Here is a 26010-nt window from a genome sequence, read left to right as displayed (position 1 = left end):
AATTCTGAACAAAAACTAGTTCTCCAATTCAACCATCTGAACATTTACCATCTATTCTTAAAACTTCTTTCTGCAAATTTTTCAGGTCTTTTTTCCATTTATCAAACATTCTCCAATTCTGGAATAGTCTTCCATATCTCTCCTACTTTTTTTGGTTACACATTCCATTTGTTAACACTTCTAACAGTCTCTTTCACAATAGTCTCTCAGAAGGATTAAGACTACAGTACAAACACACTGTGAAGTCAAATAAATCCTACAGGACAAAGGGAATAGAGAACTGACTATGATACACTGTTGTAAGTTTACTCAGATCAACTTGCTTTGCTTTTCTGGCAAACGTTTGCAACCACCACACACCTCATCTCTTGCCCCTTCAATTCTTTACCCTTGAATTTTGTGCACAAGTTAAAAGTATTTTATCCCAGATACTATATCCTGCTCTTAGTTTTAGCCCGCTCTCTACCTAAAAGAGAAAATGACAGAAATACAAGTCACAAATACACACTAACCTGGTGACGGTGCCTGATCGACACATAGTTCTTCTGCTGACAGTTTCACCAAATGATTGTTTCCTTTGTGATGACAAAGCCATTAATAACTTATGACCCCTCTCAGGCATGACAGGAACATCTCTGCACTTCTCCCCGTTCTGCGTACTACAAGGTTGAATGTAACTGCAATAGCTGCTGTACACAACACACAAAAGGAAAAGAAACCCTGCCCCAACTGCTTGTGCATCTGCACTGCACTGTGGCCAAAAGGGACGCCTAGGCAATGACTTGTTTCCTTTGTTACTTCCTGTTTCCCCCAGTGTTAGTGGGCAGCACTGTCTTTGTCAGATTTCCCAACTTCCCAGGGAGGTTATAAATCAAACCCTGCATACCTCAAACCTCTGTCAGACAGCGAGCCAGAAAGCAGACGGGGTTTTCCAGTGCTCACTTACTTCCTACTCACCTTTCAATCAACTACTTTCCCATGGGAGAAAATGAAAGTAATTCTTTTTTCTTACAGTCTACTCAGGCTCTCACACCAGCAGAGGCACCGCTCAGAAATGCTGCCTGTGTTTCTGAAGAGCTGTGCTTCAGGTACTTGCACTGCACCACAGAACTATGGTAAGTATTTAATCTGTTTTCTTCTCCATAGCTGGAGGTTGTTCTTCCCTCTTCAACCCAAGGAATTAAAAAGAGCCATTTCAAAAGATTATGCAGCACATATGTGCTTCAGAGCAAGTAACGCCTGTATGTTTGACTCTACACAAACCACAACAGACAATAAAATCTGAATCCAAGAGGCTCACAATGCAAGGGCAACAATTCTACAGGACAAGTATCACCAACTGATGATGAATAAATGCCATTTCATCTGGAGCTCTTAAAATAATTCAAGTGTTTCATTGACTTTGTTTGGAATTAAACAACACCCAGGGCTAGAAAATTCAAATAAGACAAAAACATCTAGCAAGTTTCAGAATGATGGACAAAACCTACATACATAAATATGCCAAGTAAAGTTTACTTCATGGATTTTGGGGGAAAATGGACATGAATCTGTACTCTAAATTAGGAAGAAGAAGTTTCTATATGACGCCTTTTCTTTTTTGTAAACTACCCAACAGCCAAAGCACAGAAGAAAATAACATTTCAGACACTGGCCATGGCTATATCGGCTAGAAAAGCAATTCTCAGTCTTCACCTTAGGGCACCCATTTGCACTCCTTCCATAGCCAGGCTATATAGGAAGGGGAAGCAAACCATAAATACCACACACCTGTTGTTAGCTAAAAGTATCGGCATATAAACACAAAATCCTGATGCTCTTTAATAAGAATCAAAACCCAGTTGTCTCAGTGGCTTAATTAACAGGTTTTTCACACAGAAAAGATGTAAAGATGACCGTACATCTCACCAGTTTGTGAATTAAATTCACTTGCTTTATCTACTGCAACATCAGTTGCCAATTCAAACTTTGCTTTAAAGCATTGCATGCTAATGCCTAATCTTTTCTCCCCCAGTTCTCTGCTACCTAAGCATACTCTTCTAAGCTTGCATTACCACCTTTGTAACTTCATCTCTACCTCAGTAAAAAAAAAAGCTATGATCAAAATGACAGCACTTGAGTGTATGTAACACTGGAAAAAAAAAAACCCCTCAACCAGTTCCCCTTTCCCTTTTCTGTCTGACACACCTAAGTCTTGGTTTTCCCCTTCAAACTACACAACCATGCTCTCCAGCCTCAGCAGTCTCATTTTAATTATGCCTTATTTATCCAACCCATGTTCCTGAAGTACTGCTTTTCCACTCTAACCGTTCTGATGCCGTCCTCTCCCTTTCTTCATGTAAGCACTCAGAAATACAGGATTTTTCATTTCAAGTTCCAAGATCCCCTTTTGATTTTTTTCTGGTGATTTCCAACACTATCAAGATGTAGATAGTTAAGAGTTAGAACAGAAGCCATTTCACACCTGCACACACACAAGTTGGTGTTCCACTAAGGACCAACAACAAATTTTAGATGTTTCACAGTTTTGGAAAAATGAAAATTCAGCTTAACTTTCTAGACCAAACATTAATCAGAAGGGTTGTGTTTCAAAATTGCAATAAAGAGTCTGAAGAGACATGAAATCTTTATGGATTTGATTAACACATCTGTTAATGAAGTGAAAGAGTATTAAATATCTCCTCCTTCACAACGCAAAATTCTGTCTTGCAAGGAACTCTGGTATATGATTTTCAGACCAGTAACCTTCACTTATCCCACAAAATCAGTGGTGAGAAGCAGCCTTGCACCAAGCTAGCCTAGGGAGAATTTCACTCAAAAGGAGTTACTGTGTCCCCTTAACATAATCAGATTTCACTCAGATAGCCTTAAAAGTAAGAACTGAAGCATCAAGAACCCAGCATTTGGATTTCATTCCAGCAGGGCCACTATCTGAGGAAGCCTGTCAATCATTGCTGCCATTGTTAGGAACGGCTCTTCCTCCCAGTCAAAAATAATCCTACTTATCTTTAGTTAATGGAAAGCCAGAGCAATAAAATATATGTCTAGCACTATGCTGTCCTTGTCAGTATAAATTCACTAGTCTAGCAGAAGGGTTAAGTTGTCTCTGCAGCAAGAGAGCTTCCTCTTGCTGACCATTTTACAGGAAACTGCAAGAATGGACTGTAAATAAAAGCAGTGCAAGAAGAACACAGCAACAGGCAAGGCAGAAAAATTAACAAAGCAATAAAAAGAAATTTTAATAGCATGAAAACCACTTTCCTTCCGCTGCAGCAAGGAGTCAGCTCAGTAGTCAAGCTCCACCCAGAATATGTAAGAGCTCACACCTTACATATTTCCATAAAAGCCTACAGTATAGTAAGGCATTAGACAGCCATGTTCTGTTAAGTTTTACTGACTTTAATAAGCTTGAATCAGAAGTAGATTATGAGTTTTATTATTTTTATTAATTCTACCAAACTAGTTAGTCCCAAGTTTCTAGATCACGGTGGAAACAAATCCACTATATTGAGAGATGATGTATTTGTCACCTGTATACTCCACTACTGAAGACTGTAAAAGCACAAGTGTAAATTACATGTCTGAATCCTTCATAGCTAAGGCAGTCCTGTGAGAATATGAATAATCAAGCATCAGAATTACTTCTGCTGGGTGATCTGTAGAATTATAATTTTAAAAAAACAAAACAAACCACCAAAAAAGTCAGAGTGGAGAAATGAGGACAGAACTTCCAAAAATCCTCTTTCAATGCCAAAATAATTGCTATTTTTTAAACTTCAACTATCATTCCCTCATTCAGCTTACTTAGGAAGAACTGAAGAAGCCTTAACAATATTTTTAATTATTCCTATATATTTAAAAAGGTAGCTGAAGCCTTGATAATATATTCAATCTAAAACTGAGAAGCACTTTAGGTCAAAAAGTTTCTGAGTTTCTATTTATATACCGCTGCTTTTAAACTCCAAGTATCTACGGACATATTGTTGGCTTGGAACTTCAAAAAAGCCAGCCAGCACCAGTCTGCCATAAGTCATACTTCAGAGAAAGCGCTTATCAATTTTTTTAAAAAGTTGTCACTTTTCTTGGTTGTTTCACCAAGCAGCTTGGCATAAATCCTAGAAGACGATATACTGACCTTGATTTTGAGATATGGTTAATGTCATATATTGCTCAAACGTCTGTAGACCAAGGTACAGCCACAAAGTATTTGCAGTATACACACAGCTTGTAAAAAACAAATCAGACTGTGCAGCTGGAAGAGAAGAACCTTCTGCAAACTCTCAATGTAAGAACATTATCATTTAACAGATACTCTTACATCAGCTAGCCTTGAAAAATAATTTAAGACTTCATACTGATGTAAATAAGGATTGCATTAAAATCAGTGCAGCTATCCTAGTATATTTTTTTTAGTTTGGCAGTTTCACTGTGAGTAGCTTTTCAAGTTACGTTTAAGGGATTTCTACTGAATCAAAAGGCCCCTCAAAACTGCATAGGAGCATCCACCCAGTGAGTTAACTGGGTGTCAAGTCCGTGCCAGTCAGACCATACCAGTGACACTTGGTTTAAGTAACACTTCAAATGGAAGGCAAGTTTCTTAAACATTTTTGCTGCTTACCATGTTTCTTTAAAATAAACTCAAAGACACATTACCAACGCAAGACTTCCATTCTCATTTACTGTTCAAACCAGATGGACAGATTCTTTGTTCTTTTTAACTGTTATCTATATACAAGGTCCATGTAAAAAAGACTAAATGAAGCTATCGTTAAGATCAACTGACATGTTTCGTCAGGGCTTGTAGAACCACGTAACTGAGCAGAAGTACAAACATGATTGCCAAAGACTTATTCCTGCAGACATCTGTGCTGCAGACAGCTGAAAAGGGAGTTTCCTCAAATACACGTAGACACTTAAAGTGGGAGTTTCCACAAATTATTTATTTTAGAATAGAAAACTTCTGCCAAGGAAATATTACTGTTGGAACAATTTTACTGTTAGGCTGGTTTGTGATGAACTCCATACAATTCTCATATGATAATTTAGGAAGCAATGTCGGACTACAAAATAATTTCTGCTTAAATGTCAAAACTCCTTTAAGCATTTAAGCTGGCAGACCACTGAACTTTAGTAAGAGCAACACCTAAATAAAGGCTTTTAGACATTTACAAGAGGGAATCAGATATCCATTACTGATTATAAAGCATATATGACAGGTACATTTAACCAGCAAATGTTTTGCCATATAAAGTTAAGTCTGTTAGGAAATTTTTTTTTTCCTGTTTTCTCAGAATTTTATTTAGATCAATTTAAGGAATATCAAGAGTCCAAGGGGAAAAAAAAAAAAAAAAAGAAGAAAGGCAAAACCCCCACCTTAGAGGCCTACACTTTTGTTCAGCATTTTCTACCATTTCTGATACTAAAGCATTTTGGCAAAACATAAAACATCCATCAGTTCATTACAAACTGTGCTTATACAGGACTAACAAAACTTAGGTCCAAGACTACTACTGCCAGTTAAAGAAAATATTTCATATAAGTGTATATGCAAATCAATAGAAAAATTACTGAATATAAGCAATTTTAAAACATTCTTGCAGCAGTATATTAAAAACAATGAAACCACATCAAGCTTACAAAGGCCTTTTGAATGTCTATCAGCAAAAAACTGCAATGAGTAAATTTATAAACTCTATTGCTGACCCCAATAATAAAGTACTAATTGAATCCTAAAGAAATTCAGCAAGCCCTGGTTTAGAGGAAGCCTTTGGTCACGCCATCTGTGAGCCCTTCAAGCTTGCTGTCCCTCTTCTGGTGATCTGCCAGTAACCTTTTATTTAAGGAAATACATCTCTGCAGGCAAATGGCTGCAGCCAGCACCAAAGAGGAAGCTCAACTTCTGTCAGACCCTGGAAAAACAAAATGAAACAAACATTTTCTATTTTTATTTTGCTTGCAAAAAGACTATGCAATACAATTTGGAGACAGAGTGTAACCGCAAAGACACACTACACTTCACTGCTGTACAACACAGGCGATGGTACTGGTTTCTAAGTAATGATGCAGTGAAGCACCTCAGAGCTTGCTCTTCTCATACTTGGAAACTCTGACTAGGAACCAGAATCTCAACATAAGCTAATAACCACGCAAGTGTAATTTACAGAATTAGAAGGCCCAACTGGGCTGTACTGCTAATGGACAGTCCCCACCTCCTACAGCTTTGAAGCTCCTTGTGCTAAAAACCTCGTGTAAGCAGGTAGGTGTACCAGAAACAAGGCTTCTTTCCAAAGCCTGCTCCCTTTTAAATCACAATATGAACGTTTCTCTAAAGGATGTTGTAAGGCGTAAGTATTTTGCCACTCCCACTTCCAATCATGCAAACATTAAATCAAAGGCCTCAAACAGGTAGGGGAGCATGGACTACAATATAACCAGGATTTAAGGCTACTACATATTTCATCACTTAGGTAAATACTACTTTTTTGTTTGTTTGTTCTTTTAACATGCACTGGAAAGAAGAATCTGCAAGCTCTTGCTTACTTTCTACAAAAGCTGAATTTAATTGTAACTACCAGATCACACATAGTTGGATTTTTAGGTCAAGATTTTAAAATTAAAACAAGTGTACACTGCAAGGCTGTGCCAGAAAGACAGCAGTAAACAATTTTAATTTGGACAACATGAGAGGGAATAGCCATTTCACATCACTTAACCCTAAAAATGTATAATCACATGCAATGGGCTGCTTCTACAAGTTGGACAGTGCCACTTTATATTATAACTTCTTTTATGGGAATCACTACTTGTTTCAGAATTACGACCAAAAGGAAAAAAAAAATTCTCCTTTAAATCTTATTTAAATGAACTCCAACAGCAAGGATTAGCTGACACTGCCCTATATATCCAAAGCTGTATAGCTGCATCCAAAAGTGAGTTCACACAGGCCTATTTTCAAGTACAGAAGACTTCATACGCAAAACTTCGTAAAACACAAACAACGACATTCTGATTTTACAACATAGATCACAGTTCACCTAATCAAATATATTACTGACATAGGGCCAACAAAGTTTGCAGAAAGGTTTCACAATAAGTACAAAAAACACACTTCGTATTATAAAAGTAACAAACACTTGACAGTATGGTAGATCAAAGGCAAGATGCTAAAAATACAAATTCTAGATTATTACTTTCCATCTGATCTTGATGTCACTTGACACTTCTCCTCAAATCAGTTCCTCTTCTGACCTGTCTTGAAAGTCAGGACATATACTCATTCACACTGGGAAAAAGACTTCAGAAAACTGAAGATAATGGGAATGGGGATTTAGTGGTACTGCACATGTAAATCAAAACCCTTCCTAAGGTGGTGATTACTTATATTTCAGAGGAGGGGGAGGAAAAAAAAGCTGTAATGCATCTAGCTTAGTACACAGTGACTGAGAAACTGCAAATACAGAAATACATCTCAGATTCCAAGATCTCAGTCTCTGGCACTTCAAAATGATACCAGTAAGCCCCTGAGGAGCAACTTACGCTGGAAAGAGTATTCTATATTTTTACCCTGTTCTTACACATTTCTGTAAGCACTCCTCAGATCTGATGCCATACAGCTATTTCTATCATTCCATCAAGTGATCAAAAAAAAGTCTCTAAACTGAAACATTCACTGTAAAAGATATTTCTATTTACTTCGCACCAGCTCTTCTTGTTTAAATTAAGATGTAAGGTCTTATTCCAGCCAAAGTTTGAATCTAGCAGAAGCCTGGATTTTTTTTACATACACTCTACAGTCCAGTTAGATTATTTCCCTCCCCTTTAATTTGAAGATGTTTCTTGGCATCACATTAACCTATCCTATCATCGACAACTTGCTTCTTTCCAGATCCTTTCTTAAACATCTAATAGTATTGTCTATTCTTTCCATTCTTACAGTCACGTTAAAGCTGGTTCAAAAAACATCTGACTGACTCCTGGCCTCATTGACTTTTCACCTTCAAAACTTACTTTTATTTATTACACTCACAATAAATACATATATATATAGATAAAAAAATACATATGTATACACTTCTTAAAGGAATTATCTATGTTATAAACTCCAGCAACCCTTATCTTCTCAGCAAAGTGAGCTACAAAGAATACATTGCCTTTGTGCACAATTCTTTCATATAAAGTTTCTTTGAAAAGCTCTTTCAAAACAGTGAAGACAGACTCTTTACGGAGATGAACTGGTTATGACAGAAGGGCACTCTTCTTTATGACCTCCAAAATTGTATGCTTTGTGCACTGCCTAGAACTAACAGTCACCATGTCCAAGGAGTCCATATAGCAATTTTTCATCTCCAAGTTTTGGTATTCCACAGAATTCACATGGAGCATATAACATTACCAGTAGAAGCTTTTACAATATTTATAGATAATCTTCCTGCTATACCCATCCTAGATATTCTTAAGGCATTCTAAATGGAGTCACTTGTACACAATGAAGAGCTGAAGCTGGATTTCGCCTGCACAAAGGAAATTCACGAATCTGGGTCAATGGGATTAGTCCTGTTTCAACCTAAGTAATCAAACCTGACATCTTTGTATAGTAAATACAACAACAGTTCTCCCAGACCCAAGCCAAATGACAGATCACACATATCACTGATGCATTGATTCGGCTGTGTAAGTTACTGGCACCACAAAATAAAAGGTCTACAGAAGCTGAACTTTCTCCTTGAAGTGCTGTTTCTGCAGACTTTTAAAATACTTAATTATATTTGTGACATTTTATATAGTATTTGAAACCATACAGCCTGATACACAACATCTAAAAAACCTGCACTTATTAGCTATCTCAAAGTATAGACATGCATTATCAACGCGTTTATATCTACAGCTATAAAAAGCACTCTCAGTTTTAGAGGTGCACTAGAAAGTGTTAGAAGTGCATGACACTGTCCAAAGCACCTCTCTTTCTTTCAGAAAAGATCAGATAATCTTTCATCTACTGTTAACTAGTAAGCCACTATTGTAATAAAGGAGTTATAACCACTATGGCTATAATGGAGTTCATTTTCAATTTCTGTATGTACATCTCCAGCAGATCAAAACTTAACAATCCCAGTGCTTCAAACTAGAACTATCCCATTACATACTTGAAAAATTTTATAAAATTCTAGTGACAATTTTTTTTCTAAATTTAGCATCAGAGGTTAGCAAAGATTTTTATATAATCACAAAAGCACATACAGTTTATATGATAAACCAATGGAGGGAGATACACCACTGATTTAAGCAGGATTTTTGATCCAAAGAATCACTTCAAAAAAAAAATTACAAGAAGCAGTTTGATTATTCAGTGAAGGTCTTCTCATACCAGAGAAACAAAACCATCTTTATGGTTATCAAAGGTACAGCCTGGAAAATAGCTTTTTTTAGGTAAAACTGCAGACTCTTTACACCTCCTGTTATTTAGGTTATATTCCATCTATACTTGTGCATGTTGGTATACATACCCACATGTTATGTTACATATATAATGTGTATATGTATGAATAAAATCTATTCTTTGGAAAGAACCACCTTTAATAAAGAGTAGCATAATACTACAGTTTTGATTAACAATGCTAGTCTCGCATTCACGGCTGTTTCATTTTCCTTGGAAAAAACATAACAGATGGCGGTTAGATTACTCCAGCTATAACATGGTGCCAAATTTTTCTAACTGTACAAACAAGTGCATCCATTTTTATTTGCATCTAAGCAAGAATAAGAATTAAGCTATCAGAACTAGTTATCTCTCTTCTGACGATCTGTGTAGATTCTTTCCACAAGAAAAAAGAAAAGTAGTAAAAGCATTAACTTACAGATTCAATAATCTTCAGATGACCTATTTTAAAAAAGAAAAGTCAAACTGTTCACAAGACATAAGATGACTTGTCTACCTTTTAAGTCCAGATAAGACATTTATAATTGTAACAACAGTTAGTAAAAACTTGTCTTGGGTTTTTGAAATGGGCAACAGGAAAGTAACAACAAAATTATCGTACTTCACTTCCACTGGTCCAGTGCCACTTTCTCTACTGTGCAGTCTACCAGAGAACCAGCATTTGGCATGGCACAACCAAAAATAACAAGTGCAAGGACTGCAATAGTTACAGTATAATTGAATGTGAAAAAAAAAGCCTTATGTCAAAAAGGATAGAGAGAAGACTAGAAAGTTTTAAGACTAAAGTATACGCGATTGATCTTGAAAGAGTTCTTGCTGCATACTGTATATCTTGGAATCTTAAAGCTCAAAATTTTTGTTATTTTGGAATGCTATATAGTTTTCCTTTATCATTTTTCATTTCACTTTGTTTGAGACACAACTGTTCAGTTAGAAATCACAAGGAATCTATTCTCCAAGACTTGCCATCCTTTTTGATATTTTGGCTGTTCTACAGAAGACTATCCTCAATCCTTTTAATTCTAATACAAGCTCCCCCTTCTCTCAAAAAGGGAGCTTCTTTCCCTCTCAAAACCCTAAAAACCCAACAATAAAAAAAACTAAAAAAAGGAAAGGAAAACTGTCCAATACCACTACTACAACTGGTAAATACTGTGTGGGAGACAGAGCTTTCTCACTACTTCTGTTTCCATAAGAAGGCAAGAATGACACTTCACAACTCCCAATTAATGTGTCAGGTGTGTTTCTTCCACACACCTTCTCAATTAACACAGACCAGCAAGCGCATTTAGAGCAAACTCCTACCAGATCACTAGACCATGCATTTTTCATCATCTCCTTAGGGCTACAAAAATGACAGGGAATGAGTAATATGCGACAGTCAAAGTATTCCATATGTTGACTGAGAAAGGCAGAAATGGCATAGAAGCAAGAATTAATTAGAAGCAGTCATCTAATTAATTTGCTCCTTGCTATGTAAAGTGGAAGAGAACACTCCAAGAAGAAAGGGAATTGTATAAAGTTGCCAAATTAAGAGTTTCAAGCAATAAGACTTCCATTTGCTACATTTCATAGCAAAGACACTGCTGCAAATCCCTTCTGCTTGGCTTTCTCTCAAAAAACAAAGCCCACTAAACAAGTGCCACAGTCATCGGAGTAAGATCTCAAACTCTGGAAGAAGAGACCTAGCTCCCAGTTTAATAACCCAGCAGTGAGGCTCCTACTACCAAGTAATGATTAAGTAGCATGACACTGTTGCAGCCCATTAGTTCAGAGGTTAGTACAGCTTTAGTAATGAACAGATTTGTCACTAATCGCTTGCCACCTGGCAACCCAATTTCGCCGAGGAGCTGAGTCCCACGGTGCGAGCACACAGGCGGCACCAGCAGCCCTGTGACACTCTTTGCTTCCACTGAGATATCCTTCTACCCCCAGCAGTCCTCTCATTCTTCCAGCACCAGTGAGCCACAGCATCGGCCAGCTCTGTTAAACAGAAGAGCCAGCAGGGAGGGGAAGCACAACAGCTCTCCGCTGTGGGGAGCAGGGGTGCCATGCAGCTGTGGAGGAACAGTCTGGCAGCAGAGGCACAGCAGGCACAGTGCCAATATGACAGACAGTTTCCAGACTCAATCACTTTGATATCATCTAGTACTGTGTACGTTTGGAAATACGGCATTCCATCTCACAAGCATTGTTTCCATCATTATTAGACAGGTTATCTGCACCTCAAAGCAAAAGATGTGAGATTCAGCAAATTCACACATTCCTCTGATAACGTTTCAGTTTGCCTCTTCAGACACTTAGATCAGTGGCTTTCTGAACTATAACCAACTTCACAACAGCTGATACTTGCCCAGGGACAGAAATAAGGGCTTGGGGTTGGGGGGAGGTGCAGGAGGGAAATGACTCACTGAGGCTTGGAGTTCAGAGGGAAAAAAAGAATTTCACTGTGAGTTCTTCACATAACAGCTTCCCACAAATTCTCCTCTAAGTGGCTAGAGAAGACTTAGGGTAACTCTGTTCTCCTAGTTTAAACATGAAAAAGTACATTTAAAATATTCCTCTCTCCCTTCCAAATTTCCCTCCCTCCCCCACTGCAGTGTCACACACCAAGTACTTATCTAGCATAGTCCCAGCAGTCTGCCATGCTTAATTTACTCCCTGCTAAGAGTACCCACACAAGCTTATTCATGGTGGGACTGGAATAAATTTGGGCCAGACTATGCATCATCTTATTATTTGTTTGGGCTCTCCTAAAGCCAGGATCACAATTCTGTTGTCTCTGTCCCATTAATATTCTTCAAAGTAGTTTTCTATCTCCAGCTCTTTATGGGGAAGAGAACTACTAATGCTAAGCAAGACTCATATACCCCTGCTGCAGTGAGTATTTTGTCTTTTCAGAAAACCCTTAGCATTGAGTATATTCACCTATTTACAGCCCTAATGCAAGTCTTCAGCTAAAAGTCAAAGGTAACACTCCCTCCTAGACTTCAAACAATGGAGACTGCACAGATTGATTGTCCCATGCTCCTACAGGTGGTATGCCCACTTTGACAGCAGAAAGCTTATTTGTCCATGCAACATGCACGGAAGTCTGTATACATAAATCCACTCCACTCATTTAAAACTGTGCAGTGCTTTGGAAACATACCTATCTGGCATGATAGTGGAGTCTGATTAACCAAATGAAAAATTACAGTGGAAATCTTGAATGTTTAAGCCTGTCTGATTAAAAGCAGTTAACAGCTGCAGATGCTCAGGAGCTGTGCAAGTCAGGTCACTCTTTTGCCTGACGTGCCTCATTTTGATTAGTCAAGTCTACAGATCAAGCTTACATATTAGCTAACAAGCCTTTCATCTGTCAAGAGGACTGTAGATTCATAGTACAGGTTTCTCTGTGCTTAATTTCTCTCTATATCATTATCAGGACATTAAGTAGGAAAAAAGCTAATCCTTCCAGGAATACAGGAAAGTACAGAAAATAATGAAAAGGAAGAAGACTAGCTCTTACACAAGCCTATGTACCTAAAGCGTACAGTTTTATCAGTATGAGGAAACAAGAGAAGCTGACTTCAGTACATAGCTTTGGTCAAAACAGTGCAATTGCTAGATTTGTGTAAAAGGTTTAGGAGTGCATGTAATGAAAGAACAATGTTCATTAATAACCTATGCCATCTCTCAATAAGATCATACCACAGTGCTCCAAGATAAGAGATGCTCTCACTTGAGGAAATAACTGTCTTGCAATTGTAATATATTGAATTTAGCCTCTTCAGAGTTCCAGCTCGGTCTAGGAGTAACAAACAATTATGTGACATGTTGTAACAGAATTACTGTTAAGCAACATCAAGGTAATGATTTACTCTTTTCGGTAGTGTTGTCACAAGATTAGAGACGAATAATTTAAGCCTTTGCTGCTTGTCTGCAGGAACTAGCTCTCAAGGTTAAGTACATTCTGGTTTGAATGTCAACCTCAGCACTTACATGCATGCAAGTAAATTCTTCTGAAATTAAGGGGAACTAGGTAGACTTCAAGGTGAAATTTGTAAGGATGTGGCATTTAAACCAAAACTTCCTACTTTATAGAAGAGTTTTAAAAAGTTTTAGAAATACAACAATAGAGAGATTGTTCCTCATGTCAGAATGTTAATTACGGTAAGTCTTGTAAAATAATGTAAGAGCTAATAAAACATGAGATGAAGGACCATTTAAAAGAGAATAACTTGGAATAAGATTTACACGCAGACATGGAAAGGAAATCACAGACCATCTATAGGTTCAACAGGGTATAAGCCCAAAAATCATAGTTCATGAGACTCTTAAAATTAGTTCCTTCCCCACCTTAACAGACTACTATTTATTAATAGGAAAATACACAAATATTTATAAACATTACGGTTTCCAGAATGATGATTAATGTCTATCCCTACAGTACCAGAAATTAAAAGTAGAACAAGGAAACCAAGCTTCCTACGAAAGCACTTTTTTTTTGGTCTTACAAGTCATATTACACCAGACAAGACCAAGGTATTCTCATTATCTACTTCCACCTCTCTTCTTCCTTTTTTGTTACTATGCAGTTATTACATGAAAAATGAAAGCAAGTAACACACACTTTTACACTTAACTAGAATCTGTTTCAAGATCCGAGATGCCATCCTGAAGTGATGCATAAAGACATCTCAGTGACTGATTTCAGCTCTCCTGGAGAGTAGAAAGATTATTTGTCTGGAGAAGAACTGAACATGAAAGTGGAAACTGACGTGTTAAGTAAGATTTTCCCTCCTCCAAGGGTTCTTGGTTTTTATTTTGCATATCTTTGAATGAAAAACTCCATGTTAATACAAGATGAAGCTGGAGTTATTTAAAGTCATCTCAATTTAAGAACATTTAGAATTAAGTCTTGCTTTTGTTTAAGGATTAATTATTAAATTGCACAACATATATTCATAGTTCATCTAAATAGGAAGGCTGCCAGCTAAACTAGACCTGACCTTATTGCCATCTGTTAAAGCAGGGTAACACCAAAAGATGTGGTTCAGCTGGCAGTTCTGGGTTGGCCAACCTGAACAATGAAAAAGTACATTTACACTCAGTAACGGTGGAGTTCAGGACACTGAAGCCCAATCTAAACTCACATTCTTGTCCTAATAGAGAGAAAACCCATACGTGCAGACTACATTTCCATCACCCAGTGTGTCTGGGGGGTTTTTTGACCATACGAGTACAAAACATAGGAATCCTAAATCTTCCTACTTCCTTCTACTATTCTCTCTCCTCTTGTTTATTTGGATACGCTTCAAACTCCTTAGAAATCTTTTGCTTTTAGTCATGTCTGTTACACGTAAATCACCTTTCATGATGAGTCTTGCAGCACACTTCCCATCATCTCTCTCTCAACACTTAAGATCTCCAAGATAGCAACAGTTCCAGACATGCACACTGGTGCCGTTGGACTCTCATAGCCTTTTCTTTCCAAGTACTGCCAGAAGCAAGAACAAAGAATATCATTCATACTCCAAAATGAAGGTTGTTTTTCTACAACAACAAGTTGGGACTAATCACTTAACTGGAAACTTGGTAACCAGTGTTAAGTCACGATGCTGGAAATTTACAAATTAGCTGTAAAACAGGAGATGAACTGTAACATAAAATACTAATTGCCAGTGCTAAGAACTGGGTCCTCAGGAAATTTCTGATTAGTATATTGCTGCTCCTCCTCTGCTCTAGGTGTGAGCAACGACTGTCTAGCAGCACTGGTCAGTCAGTGTGGGATTTCTTTTTTTAAACTCACTGAAAGTATACTGAAAGTCATACAGTGCCTGAATTCTAGCATCATTGCAGTACTGCTCCGTATATGCAAAAAGCACATTGTGGTATTGCTGCATAGCAGTTAAAAATAATTGGTGAGATAAACAGGTGATCTACCTCCAGTCTTTCTGTCACACCATCAATTTTGACAAAGAAAGGAGAAAACAAAAAACTCCATTTCTGCCTGAAGACTCTGACTGCAGACACTATTACCACTCTCACAGGTATGCTGAAAATGGTAAAAAGACAGAAATACAGATACTGGATAGGGGGAATGAGGGCAGAGAAGGTTAACAAACAAAAGAAAGATGAACACACTAAAGAAAGGATGACCACACCTTGACACAGTGAGTCTCAATCCACAGGACAAAAATGCAGCTGCTCCAGTCTGTGAAATAGTTACCTCCTTCACTGTGTAAAAATGATGCTCTACCTATACAGAAACTCATAACTGAATCCTAACTCTCAGAACTGAAATAATCTCATGAACTGTCAACTCTGCAAAAGTGTGCAGAGCCCTGGAAAGGCATCCTTAATTTATCATATTTAAGTAGTACTGAATGCTGACAACTACTAAATTTAAGTCTTGTTTCTTTTAAGGCTCCAGCTACTATGCTGAGGGATTTTAGTTTCTGGGTTTTTAAAACAGCATGTTATCCTTCTAATTAGAGGAAAGGCTTAAAATGTACAGTACAGGCACCCTGAAAGAAAGTGAATAATAAAACGCTTGCTTAAAATATATACAACTTCCTCTTCTTAGAGACCTCATTCGTGATCTTTGCTATTTGTCTGGTGTTCCTGACAAAAAGGAATTCTAAAATTTCAGAGTTTTGGTGCTCACAAAAAAGTTAAATATTACTTACCATGGCCACCAGATTTTTTAAAAAAATTAAGGTTGATACTTTGCTCAGCTGTTGCTCTCATATGAGTTCCAATGAAAATTCCACTTTTGTATTTGGAGGAAACCATCCTGAATTAAAGATCTCCTGTCCCAAGAGTCCTTTACAGGGAGTTCATGATTAAAGGCATAAATCCAAGTTTCTCCTAGTATTCTCATTTATGTCAAAGCTGAAGGGATCATGAAATAAAAGTATTGGCTAAATATGCTTGGTAACCTTTGCGTTTGGGGGCTGTAACATATTCCCTGCACTGAAACAATCAAAAATATCAGTGAAGTGGTTTACAGCGATGTATAGCACAAGCCCTTCGTGCATGCATGTGTCAAGAGGAGATGATAGTACATGTAAGCAAAGTTTATGATTGCTGTTGCTTGATGTAGTTGCCATTGCAACTAGTCTATTTACATGCACCACTCAAGTTTTTGTAAAGTGATCTCAAATCTATGTGCAGGTATTAAGTTTTCTAAATATTCTGTGAGACAGATAAAACCATCTCCATGCTCTAGAAGTCCCTGTAAGCACCTAATCAGTCTGGAATTATTGGGAATTACCACAGTCATCTCTAAGTGCTGACATACACTACAATATCACCACCATAGTTAGTCATACTATAAAGAACAGAACCCAAACTCCTGTCTTCCTGCCCCAACATATCCAAGGAAATGGTCTACAATGACAAATCCAAATATCGTGTTTTTATAAGTTACAGTAGAGTGGTTACATTTAGCTATGGAAAAAGTAGTAACTTTTTAAAAATGTAAGGATACAAAGCTAGCTTGAATTGGGAATTTTCTTCTTTGACAAATTAACACTAGAAGCGTGGGGCCAGGCACAGGTTGCAGGGCAAGTAAAAACATACATATTTGCTGAACAGACGTAACAATTCAAATGTCCCTACTGTTCCATTAGAATGGAAGTGATCCTGTGATTATACATGACTAATGATGTACAGTTTGTCAGTCAATGTTGTAACAGAGTAAATAAAAAAATCCAGAATGCTTTAACCATAACCAGTTGAACAGTGAGAATTTTCAAATATAAAGAGAATGACAACACGAGTTCTCTAGCCTTGGAATTCTACCCTTGGCCTTTCCAGGAAGCTAAGATTGCAAGGAAGCAAAGGTCTGCTTTCCCTACCTCTGGACAACCAGAGATATGAAGATTAATCCAGCAAGCAGCTATTCCTAAACTTTGCCAAAGATTTGCTTATTTCATACCAGCCATCTAGCTCAGCTCTTTATAACCCTTTTAGGAAACAGATCCAGAATGTTCACTTTTCATGAAGCTAAGACTTGCCAGAACTACTTTAGAGAGAGCCCTAGCTGCAGATTAAGCGTCCCTGAATTACTTTGGTTAAACCAGCCTGTGACTGTGGCAGGAAGATGCAACAGGAATCCTTACAACAGGCATGCAAGCTATTCTCCTAAAAACAAAGTCTGCAGGCGCTGAAGATGTAAGTATTGTGAAGGTCTGATTTCCGAATGACTGTAAATCCTTCTCTGCACTGTGCATCATCTTTAAATATCTTTCTGCCAAGGATATGCTTCAGATATGTGTAACCACTGCAATAACAACACCCTGGAAGAGATAAGAACTTGGTCATTACTGGAAATGAGCTGGCATGCAAGTAAAATAAATAGAACATTTCAGTTATGCTGGTGTGCTGGGACAGGGGGAGAACATTCAGGTTTGTCTCCATAGGAATTCACGTCTCTCTATTCTCCCCTAACTATTGCCCTGTTTAAAATTCATCCCTTACCTCAGGAAAACTAGTTTTCCTATTCCTGCATGTGCTAAATGAAATGTGGACTCTTCAACCCCCTTTCTCTTTAACTAATAAGAAATTCACCACAGGAGTTTATGAAGAGGCAAGACTGGGAAAACCTTCAAACAGGTCTTGTAGAAATACTGAGGAGACAGCACACTGCTCTTAAAAAGCACGGTGAACTGAGAATTCTGTTAGATGTTCTAGTCCAGTCATTTGTCTAAAGCAAGCAATCTGATGATACATATGCTTGTAATATACAGCATGATAAATAATTCCTTAAAGTTTACAACAATATGCAGTGTATACAGATCAGAACTTCAGTGTCTTCCGTTCTTTCCTCAACACACTGCAAAAGGCACAACTTGCCTAGACATTCTAGAATAAGATGAGTAACAGAGGTGTTGATTAACAACAGTTAGCAATGGTCCATAAATATTAGAGGAATAGACAATGACATATGTATATAACGGTATTTTAAAATGCACATTCCATTTAGTATCGTGTTTCTCAGATTACCTTTGAGGCTGCCTTAAGTCCCTCTGATTTCCAGACTCCCAGCTCCTTTACAGACACTGTTTGTTCCACTACAGTACAGGTTCAAAAGGAAATGTGAAGCAATGCCATCAGGAAATGTCTTCATGGAATATAAAAAAGGCTAGAATGCTTAGGTATGCAAGAGAGGAGTAGCCACCTAGGTTATTTTCTTGCCTTCCTCAGAAATCCCCATCAGAAGACTAAATGCATTGTGAAAGAATCTTTGTATCAACAAATACTTTCAAACATAAAGAAAAACAATTTACTCTGGAAGTCCCCTGGTAACTGTTATGAGTCCTTAGCATTGTTTACAGAGCTATCCATCAATTCTGCCAAGAGTCTGAGCTTGTATGAACTTTCCTGCACGGTCCGATAGTAGTAGTAAGCCAAGATCCTCATCCTGCAGTAACACAAACTAACAGTTTTACAAATAATATGGTTACTTACATCTGCAAGTACTTTTAAGATCAGGGCTTAAGCCAGCAACAATTAATTGACACAATACTTGCAGGGTTGCACATTCCAAACAATTAAGGAAACTGCTGGATAATCTGATGAAAGTGTAAATTACCCATTGTCTAACATCTCATGTCAAAGAGACTGAAAGATGGTACCAACACTAAGTCCATGTCATCAAGTTAAAACACATACCCCTAATTACTGCAACCTTACCATACTGTAAAAGCATAGCAATAAACATACTAACAATCTAAGGGCTTCGGGGCGAAGAACAAACAGTGTAACCACCAGGGTTTGAGTGTCAAAAGCACTTTTCCTACAGTTAAAATGACAAATATATATGTGCCGTTTGGTCATCCATGTTTGTGCTTCAGTGTTGTAAAGAGTAAGTTAACAGTTTTTAATGCATTTCCATTTCTAGTAAGCATTCATTACCAAAGTGGCTGCCATGTTTGGCTTTCTATCTGCTCCATGTCCACAAAAGTCAAAGGAGACTTTTTACGCCTTCTGTTTTGTTTGTGTTTTTTTTTTTTGTAGGCTGTTTTCTAACAACAAAATCAGATTGCAAGTCTGGTCTTAGAAGCATAGGAAAGTCATGTGCCTGCGGGAGCTTACAGATTCACGGTCAACTGATCAAACTGGCCTCGAACACAGGAATTCTCACTCAGACGGCCCTGCCTGAGGTATCTGTAGGAATTTATCCTGGTGTATTCATTATTACTGGTTTGAAAACTTTAAACCCTTTCCAGAACCGGCTTCTCTGCATCTCTCTCCTTCATAACTTCAAAAAAAGCTCTTTATTTTCCCAATGTTTTAGCATGAAGTTTGTCATCCTTTGTGAAGACTTTTATGGAGAGCTGCGAGATATTAAAACAAAAAAATTACAAACAGGAAACAGCATTTAACCCACCACTAAGCTGACCCAGTATTGACTCTGCAGTAATGGAATATTGGCAAGGGGTGTATCTTAATCGGCTCTCTTGCAACAGCAAGATGGTTCCAAAATACAGTAACAGGAAGGGAAAGAAGCATGTGTTATGCCAAAAAGAAAAACAACAAGTTAATTCCAGTTTGGTCTGTAGCATGAAAGACATATGTGAATGAAATAAACTCTAGAGGCTCCAGCTCTACATGTCCTGAACAAATACAACTAAAAATAAACAGAAAAGGTATATAATTATTCAGATCTGAATTTGTTTCATAACCCCTAAGACACTAATGCTGAGCAGAGTGGAAGTGGAAATTTGCTTTTCACAATAGGAAAAATATCAGTTTAACACAACTAATTTCACACAGGAAACTAAAGTCCTGACTATGCCCCAGCCAGCCTGAGTGCATACACCAGCAGGAGAGGCTCTTTGACATCTGCTCAGCAACGTTATTTCATTTGTAATGATGAAGTTAGAGAAGGTACAAGGCTGGTTCAGCCTCACTACTGACCTGTTCTTCGCTAGCATCATCAAGACCCAAGAAGAGATGTCTCAGCAGACAGAATGGTAGGAGGGGAAATGTTTATCCACCTTCTCAATTCATTATGGATAGCAGCATCCTTAAGTTGCTACCAATTCTCAGCGGTCACTTGTGGGATAAAAGTTGACAAATTAAACACATGCTAAGTGTCCTTGCTCTCTACTGATACAAGAAGTACAGTACATAGTTTGCACAGAGCCTACACCTTTAGACGATTGGGAACTTCAAACCTAGTCAGAAGTGACAGCATGACCCAAGTAAATATGAGAGGGCTTCCAAGACTGAAGGGGCTTGACGATTATAACACTAAAGAAAATGCTTTCAAAACCACATTTATACTCTATATTTCATCTCTAAGAAGTCTTGCCTCATCCTTTAACACATATTTTTATTATCACTGGAAATACGCTAGGAAATTACTCCTGACACTCACAACACCAAAGCCACAGCTCAACATAAGTGGGGAAACAGTAGAGCTCTTTCATCTTTTCTTTCCTGAAGGAAAGCACCTACACTTTTTTCTTCCCCCTGAAGAGCCTTTCCTTCTCACACGGGTGGAGTCACACTGCCAAACTCCATCTCACCTTCCACCTGCAGGCAACCAAAGCAGCACTGAAGGCATCATCACATAGAAAGGTTTGTGTAGGAAGGGACCTTAAAGATAATCTAGTTCCAACCCCCTGCCCTGGGCAGGGACACCTTCCACTAGCCCAGGTTGTTCAAAGCCCCGTCCAACCTGGCCTTGAGCACTGCCAGGGAGGGGGCAGCCACGGCTTCTCCAAGCAACCGGTTCCAACGCCTCATCACCCTTGCAGTGAAGGATTTCTTCCTTATACCTAGTCTAAACCTACCCTCTTCCAGTTTAAAACCATTTTCCCTTGTTCTATCACTGCATTCCCTGATCAAGAGTCCCTCCCCATCCTTCCTGTAGCCCCTTTAAGTACTGGAAGGCTGCTGTAAGGTCTCCCTGGAGCCTTCTCTTCTCCAGGCTGAACAACCCCAACTCTCTCAGCCTGTCCTCACAGGGAAGGTGCTCCAGCCCCCTGAGCATCTTTGTGACATCCTCTGGACCCACTCCAGCAGCTCCGTGTCCTTCTGATGTTGGTGCCCCCAGAGCTGGACACAGCACTGCAGGTGGGGTCTCATGAGAGTGGAGCAGAGGGGGAGAATCCCCTCCCTCGCCCTGCTGGCCACACTTCTCTTGATGCAGCCCAGGATCGGGTTGGCTTTCCGGGCCGTGGGCGCACATTGCTGGGTCACAGTTTTCCACCCATGATACCCCCAAGTCCTTCCCCCCAGGGGGTCTTCCCGCTGTCTCCCCCACATCCGCGGACCTGCACCTTCCCAGGGCGGCGGCGGGGATCACCCGCGTTCCCAGCGACGCGCAGCTGCCGAGGGACACGGACCGAGGCGGGGGACGCTTCCAGAAGCCGTCCCGAGGGGAACTGCCCGCTCGGAGCGCCTCAACGCCAGGCGGCGGCTCCCGGGGCGGCCCTCCCCCCGCCCTCCCGAGGGCTCTCCGGCGGGGCGGCAGCGGCGCCCGGCGACTCACCCGCGGCGCTTCCCGGCGCGGCGGCCGCTCAGGGGCAGGGGCAGGGCGATGTGGCCGCGCACGAAGCCCCCTCCCGCCGCCGCTCCCTCCGCGCGGGGCCGGTGCGAGGGAGCGGGCGCTGGCGCCTGGGGCGGGGCGGCGGCGCCTGGGGGAGCGGGAACGGCCCCGCCCCGCCCCCTCGGGGGGAAGGCGCTTACCTCCGCCGCAGCCCGGCTCAGCTCCGCGGGCGCCGGCCGCTCATCGCCGCTCCACAGCCCGGCCCCGCAGCGGGCACCGCGCCCAGCGCCCGCCCTTCCCTCACCTGCCGGGCCGGGCCCGCCTCCCTCCGCCGGCGGGAGCGGCGGGCGGGCGGAGCAGCGCCGCCCCTCCCCGGCCTGCCGGGGGCCGGAGGCCGTCGGGGGCCGGGCCGGAGCAGCGGCTGTTTGTGCGTGAGGGCGCGTTGCCCTGCCGGGGCCCGGCCCAGACCCGCGGCCACCGCTCGGCTCCGTCGGCGGCTGCAGTGCTGACGGCTCTCGGCGGCCTCACGAGGGCTGGCGCTGGCGGGCACGGCCCCGGGTTGTCAGACGCCGGGGTCAGAGGCGCAGCCCCGGGGGACGTGACCGGGTAGGGTCGGGCTTTATCTGGTGCTGGGGTGCGCCCCAGGCCCCAGCCTGGCGGACACCGCGGGCGCGGAGAGAGCAGGCTGTAGCCGACTGCCGGCCGCGAAGGCCGCTCGCGAGTGTCCTGCGCCCCGGAAGGAGGCGGCGGCGCGGACAGCGCGGCCCTGCGGCGGGGCTGCCGCCTCGCCCGGGGGAAGGCGCCGGGGGAAGGCGGGCCGGCTCGGGTGGAAGGGCAGCTCGGCCTGGCCGCGCAGACAAGCTCGTTTTATCCAGCCCCGTAACCACGGCAACCAGACCCCATTACTCTGAAGCTTACCTGTACCCCCGAGAGACTTTACAGTCGGGAAAGGATTTTTAAGTCCTCTAAAAGGTGACTTTTAAAATTTGACAAGATGAAGTTCGCTTCATTCACTTCATTTTCACATGTTTAAGATAAGCTTTTAGTCAGTATTTTGGCTTCTCTTGGGCTTATTGTTTCTCTGTTTGCCTCCTACTACTTCCCAGACTTCTTTTTCTAACTGGAAAAAAAAAAAAGGCAAAAAATTGAAATAATGACATTTAAAAATACGCAAAAGCGAAATATGAAAAAATCTATCAAAAAGCTATTTAAAAATGCCCAGCAACTTAGAATACATTTTTTTTAATCTTGTAAAAATGGTATCCAAAGTCATTTTACTACTGTGAGAGTACTGCTATAAGAGGCACAAAGTGGTCAGTTTTAACTCCATTTACCTTTGTAACAATAATATAACTGAAAAAGAGCACTTAATAAAGCAATATTCCTAAAGCATTGATCTTTACAGGATTCTGTAGATTTATTTGAATAAAAAGCAGCAGATTCCTTTCGTGATTAGTCAGCTAATGCTTTACTAACTACAGACTAGTTTCTGCAGTCAGAAAATAAGGTGGTGCAATATTTCCTGCGAATGCCATTAGTATTTTTCTTTGTAATTCACAGAAACTTGTATGAGTTAGCAAAGAAAATCCCTCTTCTGAATACAACAGAGTGCTTGGTCTGTGAAGCCCTGTGTTTTAAGTACAACAGAGACTAGCAAAAGCTGGTTAGGAAATGTTTAGTGGTGATCTTTGATTGATTTACAGCATAAACAGAGAACTGTTAACACCTACTATGGGATCTGAAGGAGTCTTTATGTAAAGAAAAAGACAATTGCTGAGTTTAAGGGAGTAACTGCGCTGGCAGGGCCTAAGGAAAACGAAGTTTCTTAAACTTTCCCACGGCATGTATCTCAACTGCAGCCAGCAGCAGCCTCTACCCTGGCTTTAGCTTTCTGCTGCACAGACTGCCAGCCAGCTGTGTACCACTGTGGACAGGCTGTGCAACACAAGTAAGTCCCATATGAAGACCACAAGCAGGAAAGCTGTTTGTATGGAGCACTTCCACTGATTTGGGGGCAAGTTCTGTGTCAGAACATCTTGACTTTGTTGGTGGAAATTATAGCATTTATTTTCCTGCCTGACTAAACCCAGAACTTTCAGTCTCCAGAGAAGACAGATTAGTGCATCGACAGCATTAAGCTGAAGCAGGTGTGGGGAACCTTCGTTCCGTTGGCTGAATATGCCCTGTGACTTCATTTTATATAGGGTACAGCCCATGATTAAAATTACCATGTGTGTTATTATTATTGGATAGCGGAGCGTGTTAATGTGTGGTCTGCCAAATGTGTTGGAAAGGCATATTTGGTCCGTAGCGAGGAAAATGTTCCCCACCTCCAAACTGAAGGCTAAACTGACAAGCCTTTATGCAAACTGTACTACACGGTAACAGGCCCTTCTCCATTTCTCTTCTGAGTTGAGTTTTCCTTTTGTCCAAGCTAAGCTTTCTGTGTGACCTAAATTGCACGCAGTGTTCCAGCTGAGAGGACTCAACCACTTGCTTACTCCTCCTGCAAACACTGTGCCCAGTAGCTTTTAGAATCATATTTGTGTAACATCAGGAAATCATAGTTATTTTATGAGCTTGCTCTTTCTCAGTTGTCACAAACCGATGAACTCGTTAATTATATCTAAAGCTTTTACCAGCTCACAACTGTACTATATACTATTGAACTGGCAGTATTCTAGTCATTGAAGCCACCCAGTTATTTTGAATTGCAATAACCTTCTGTAGTAAGGAAACATCCCAGCTTCATTTTATCAGTAAATATAACATTACCTTCATCTAAAAAAATCCATGCTCTTATCATCCCTATTTTTTTCTTCAAATTTGCATATAACAAATCAGATTCAAGGGACTACAGTAGCTGTGATGCTTCTTTCACCTCCATTCTTCTTAAATACAGAATTTGCATAAGCCTTATTATGAATAATATTAGGTGATTTTTAGCTGGACTCGATTCTCAACCTAACAGACTTATGAAAATATTTGTGATTTCATTAGCCAGAACTCACCCAGAATTCTGAGAAAGACACTGTCCCTTGCTTCCCTTGTGTTATTGTGGCCCTGTTTCCTGTTTCCTTGTTATCCCTTTTTTTCTTTTGAATGTGCCTGCAAACCCTTGGTCTATTTGTTATAATTGTCTTTGCATGTCCACTTTAGCTTGACTTTTGGCAAGTCTCATTTCCTGGCCTTGAGACATGGTTTACCTTTGCTGATCAGTCTATCTTTCTGTTTCTTGCAGAATCTCTACTTATGCCTGATTTCTGATTTGTGATGGCTCGATACACACTTTGAGCGCCAGCTGCTCTGTAAAAGTATCTTCCATGTTATTTACGCAGTCATGTGGCACAGAAATTGTAAAGTGCCCAGTGTAAGCTGCCCGCACCAAACCGAGCATCATCCAAAATCCAAACCTGGGGTGGGAAGGTGGCAAAGTTTTGGTTTTGTTTATTTGTAATTCTGTCAATTACCCTGTAAAACATGTGCTAAAACATGCTCAGTCCCAAGGAACAGAAGCATTTGTGTCAAATTTCAGTACTTGTATTCTGCTTGAAAAGCATCAGAGAACTGCACAAAAATCTAGAAGTGCCAGATTAAAAGCTGGTATTGTGATACTCCCAAGATTTCCGACTATGGGATTCAGGACTGGGTTACCTGCTTAAATAATGCAACACACCTAATGCTTTAAAATGTGCTCTGGGTATTTCTCAGTCTATCGTTCTACCCCAAACCACGGCCAGTTTTGATTTTCCTTGCTGCTGTTTCCTGCAGTGGCTCTCCCAACCTGGGAATGCAGACTAAAAGCAATGAGTCCGGCTCCAGGGACACCATCACAAGGGGCCCTAATGGGGGCCTCTCAGTAAGGTGCAGTACACATAAATAATAACATTTGCTCTGAGAGGTACGAGGGTTCTGATTGTCCTCCCCCAAAAGGCACACATTAAAATGACAGTATATTTAGGTGCAAAGAGGGTACTTATCTTTGTTAGCTAGAATTGCCAGAGAAACATGAAAAATATTTAAATTCTGAAGATAAAGAGATCTAAAAAAGAGCAAATGTTTTTATTAGTGATATTCCCTGTTG

At 40.3% G+C, this 26010-nt stretch overlaps 1 protein-coding gene across 6 annotated transcripts in view; it reads right to left on the bottom strand.

The window, feature by feature from the left end:
- Positions 1-22220, bottom strand: part of SH3BP2 (SH3 domain binding protein 2) — a 40855-nt gene extending 18635 nt beyond the window's left edge. For 2 of the 6 annotated variants that reach the window (XM_074903734.1, XM_074903740.1), the window contains exon 1: positions 513-628. In XM_074903734.1, coding sequence (XP_074759835.1) covers positions 513-622 — 110 coding nt within the window. In that variant the 5' untranslated portion in view covers positions 623-628. Of the gene's footprint in view, positions 1-512; positions 629-20347; positions 20486-21717; positions 21803-21929; positions 21998-22126 lie in introns of those variants that run through there. The other 4 variants (XM_074903735.1, XM_074903737.1, XM_074903738.1 and 1 more) reach the window with 4 other exon arrangements.
- Positions 22221-26010: the final 3790 nt, after the last annotated feature.

The sequence above is a fragment of the Athene noctua genome, chromosome 4 (genome assembly GCF_965140245.1).
Source record: "Athene noctua chromosome 4, bAthNoc1.hap1.1, whole genome shotgun sequence".
Taxonomy (NCBI): domain Eukaryota; kingdom Metazoa; phylum Chordata; class Aves; order Strigiformes; family Strigidae; genus Athene; species Athene noctua.
The sequence above is the reverse complement of the archived record's forward strand: the minus strand, read 5'-3'. Positions and strand labels throughout refer to the sequence as shown.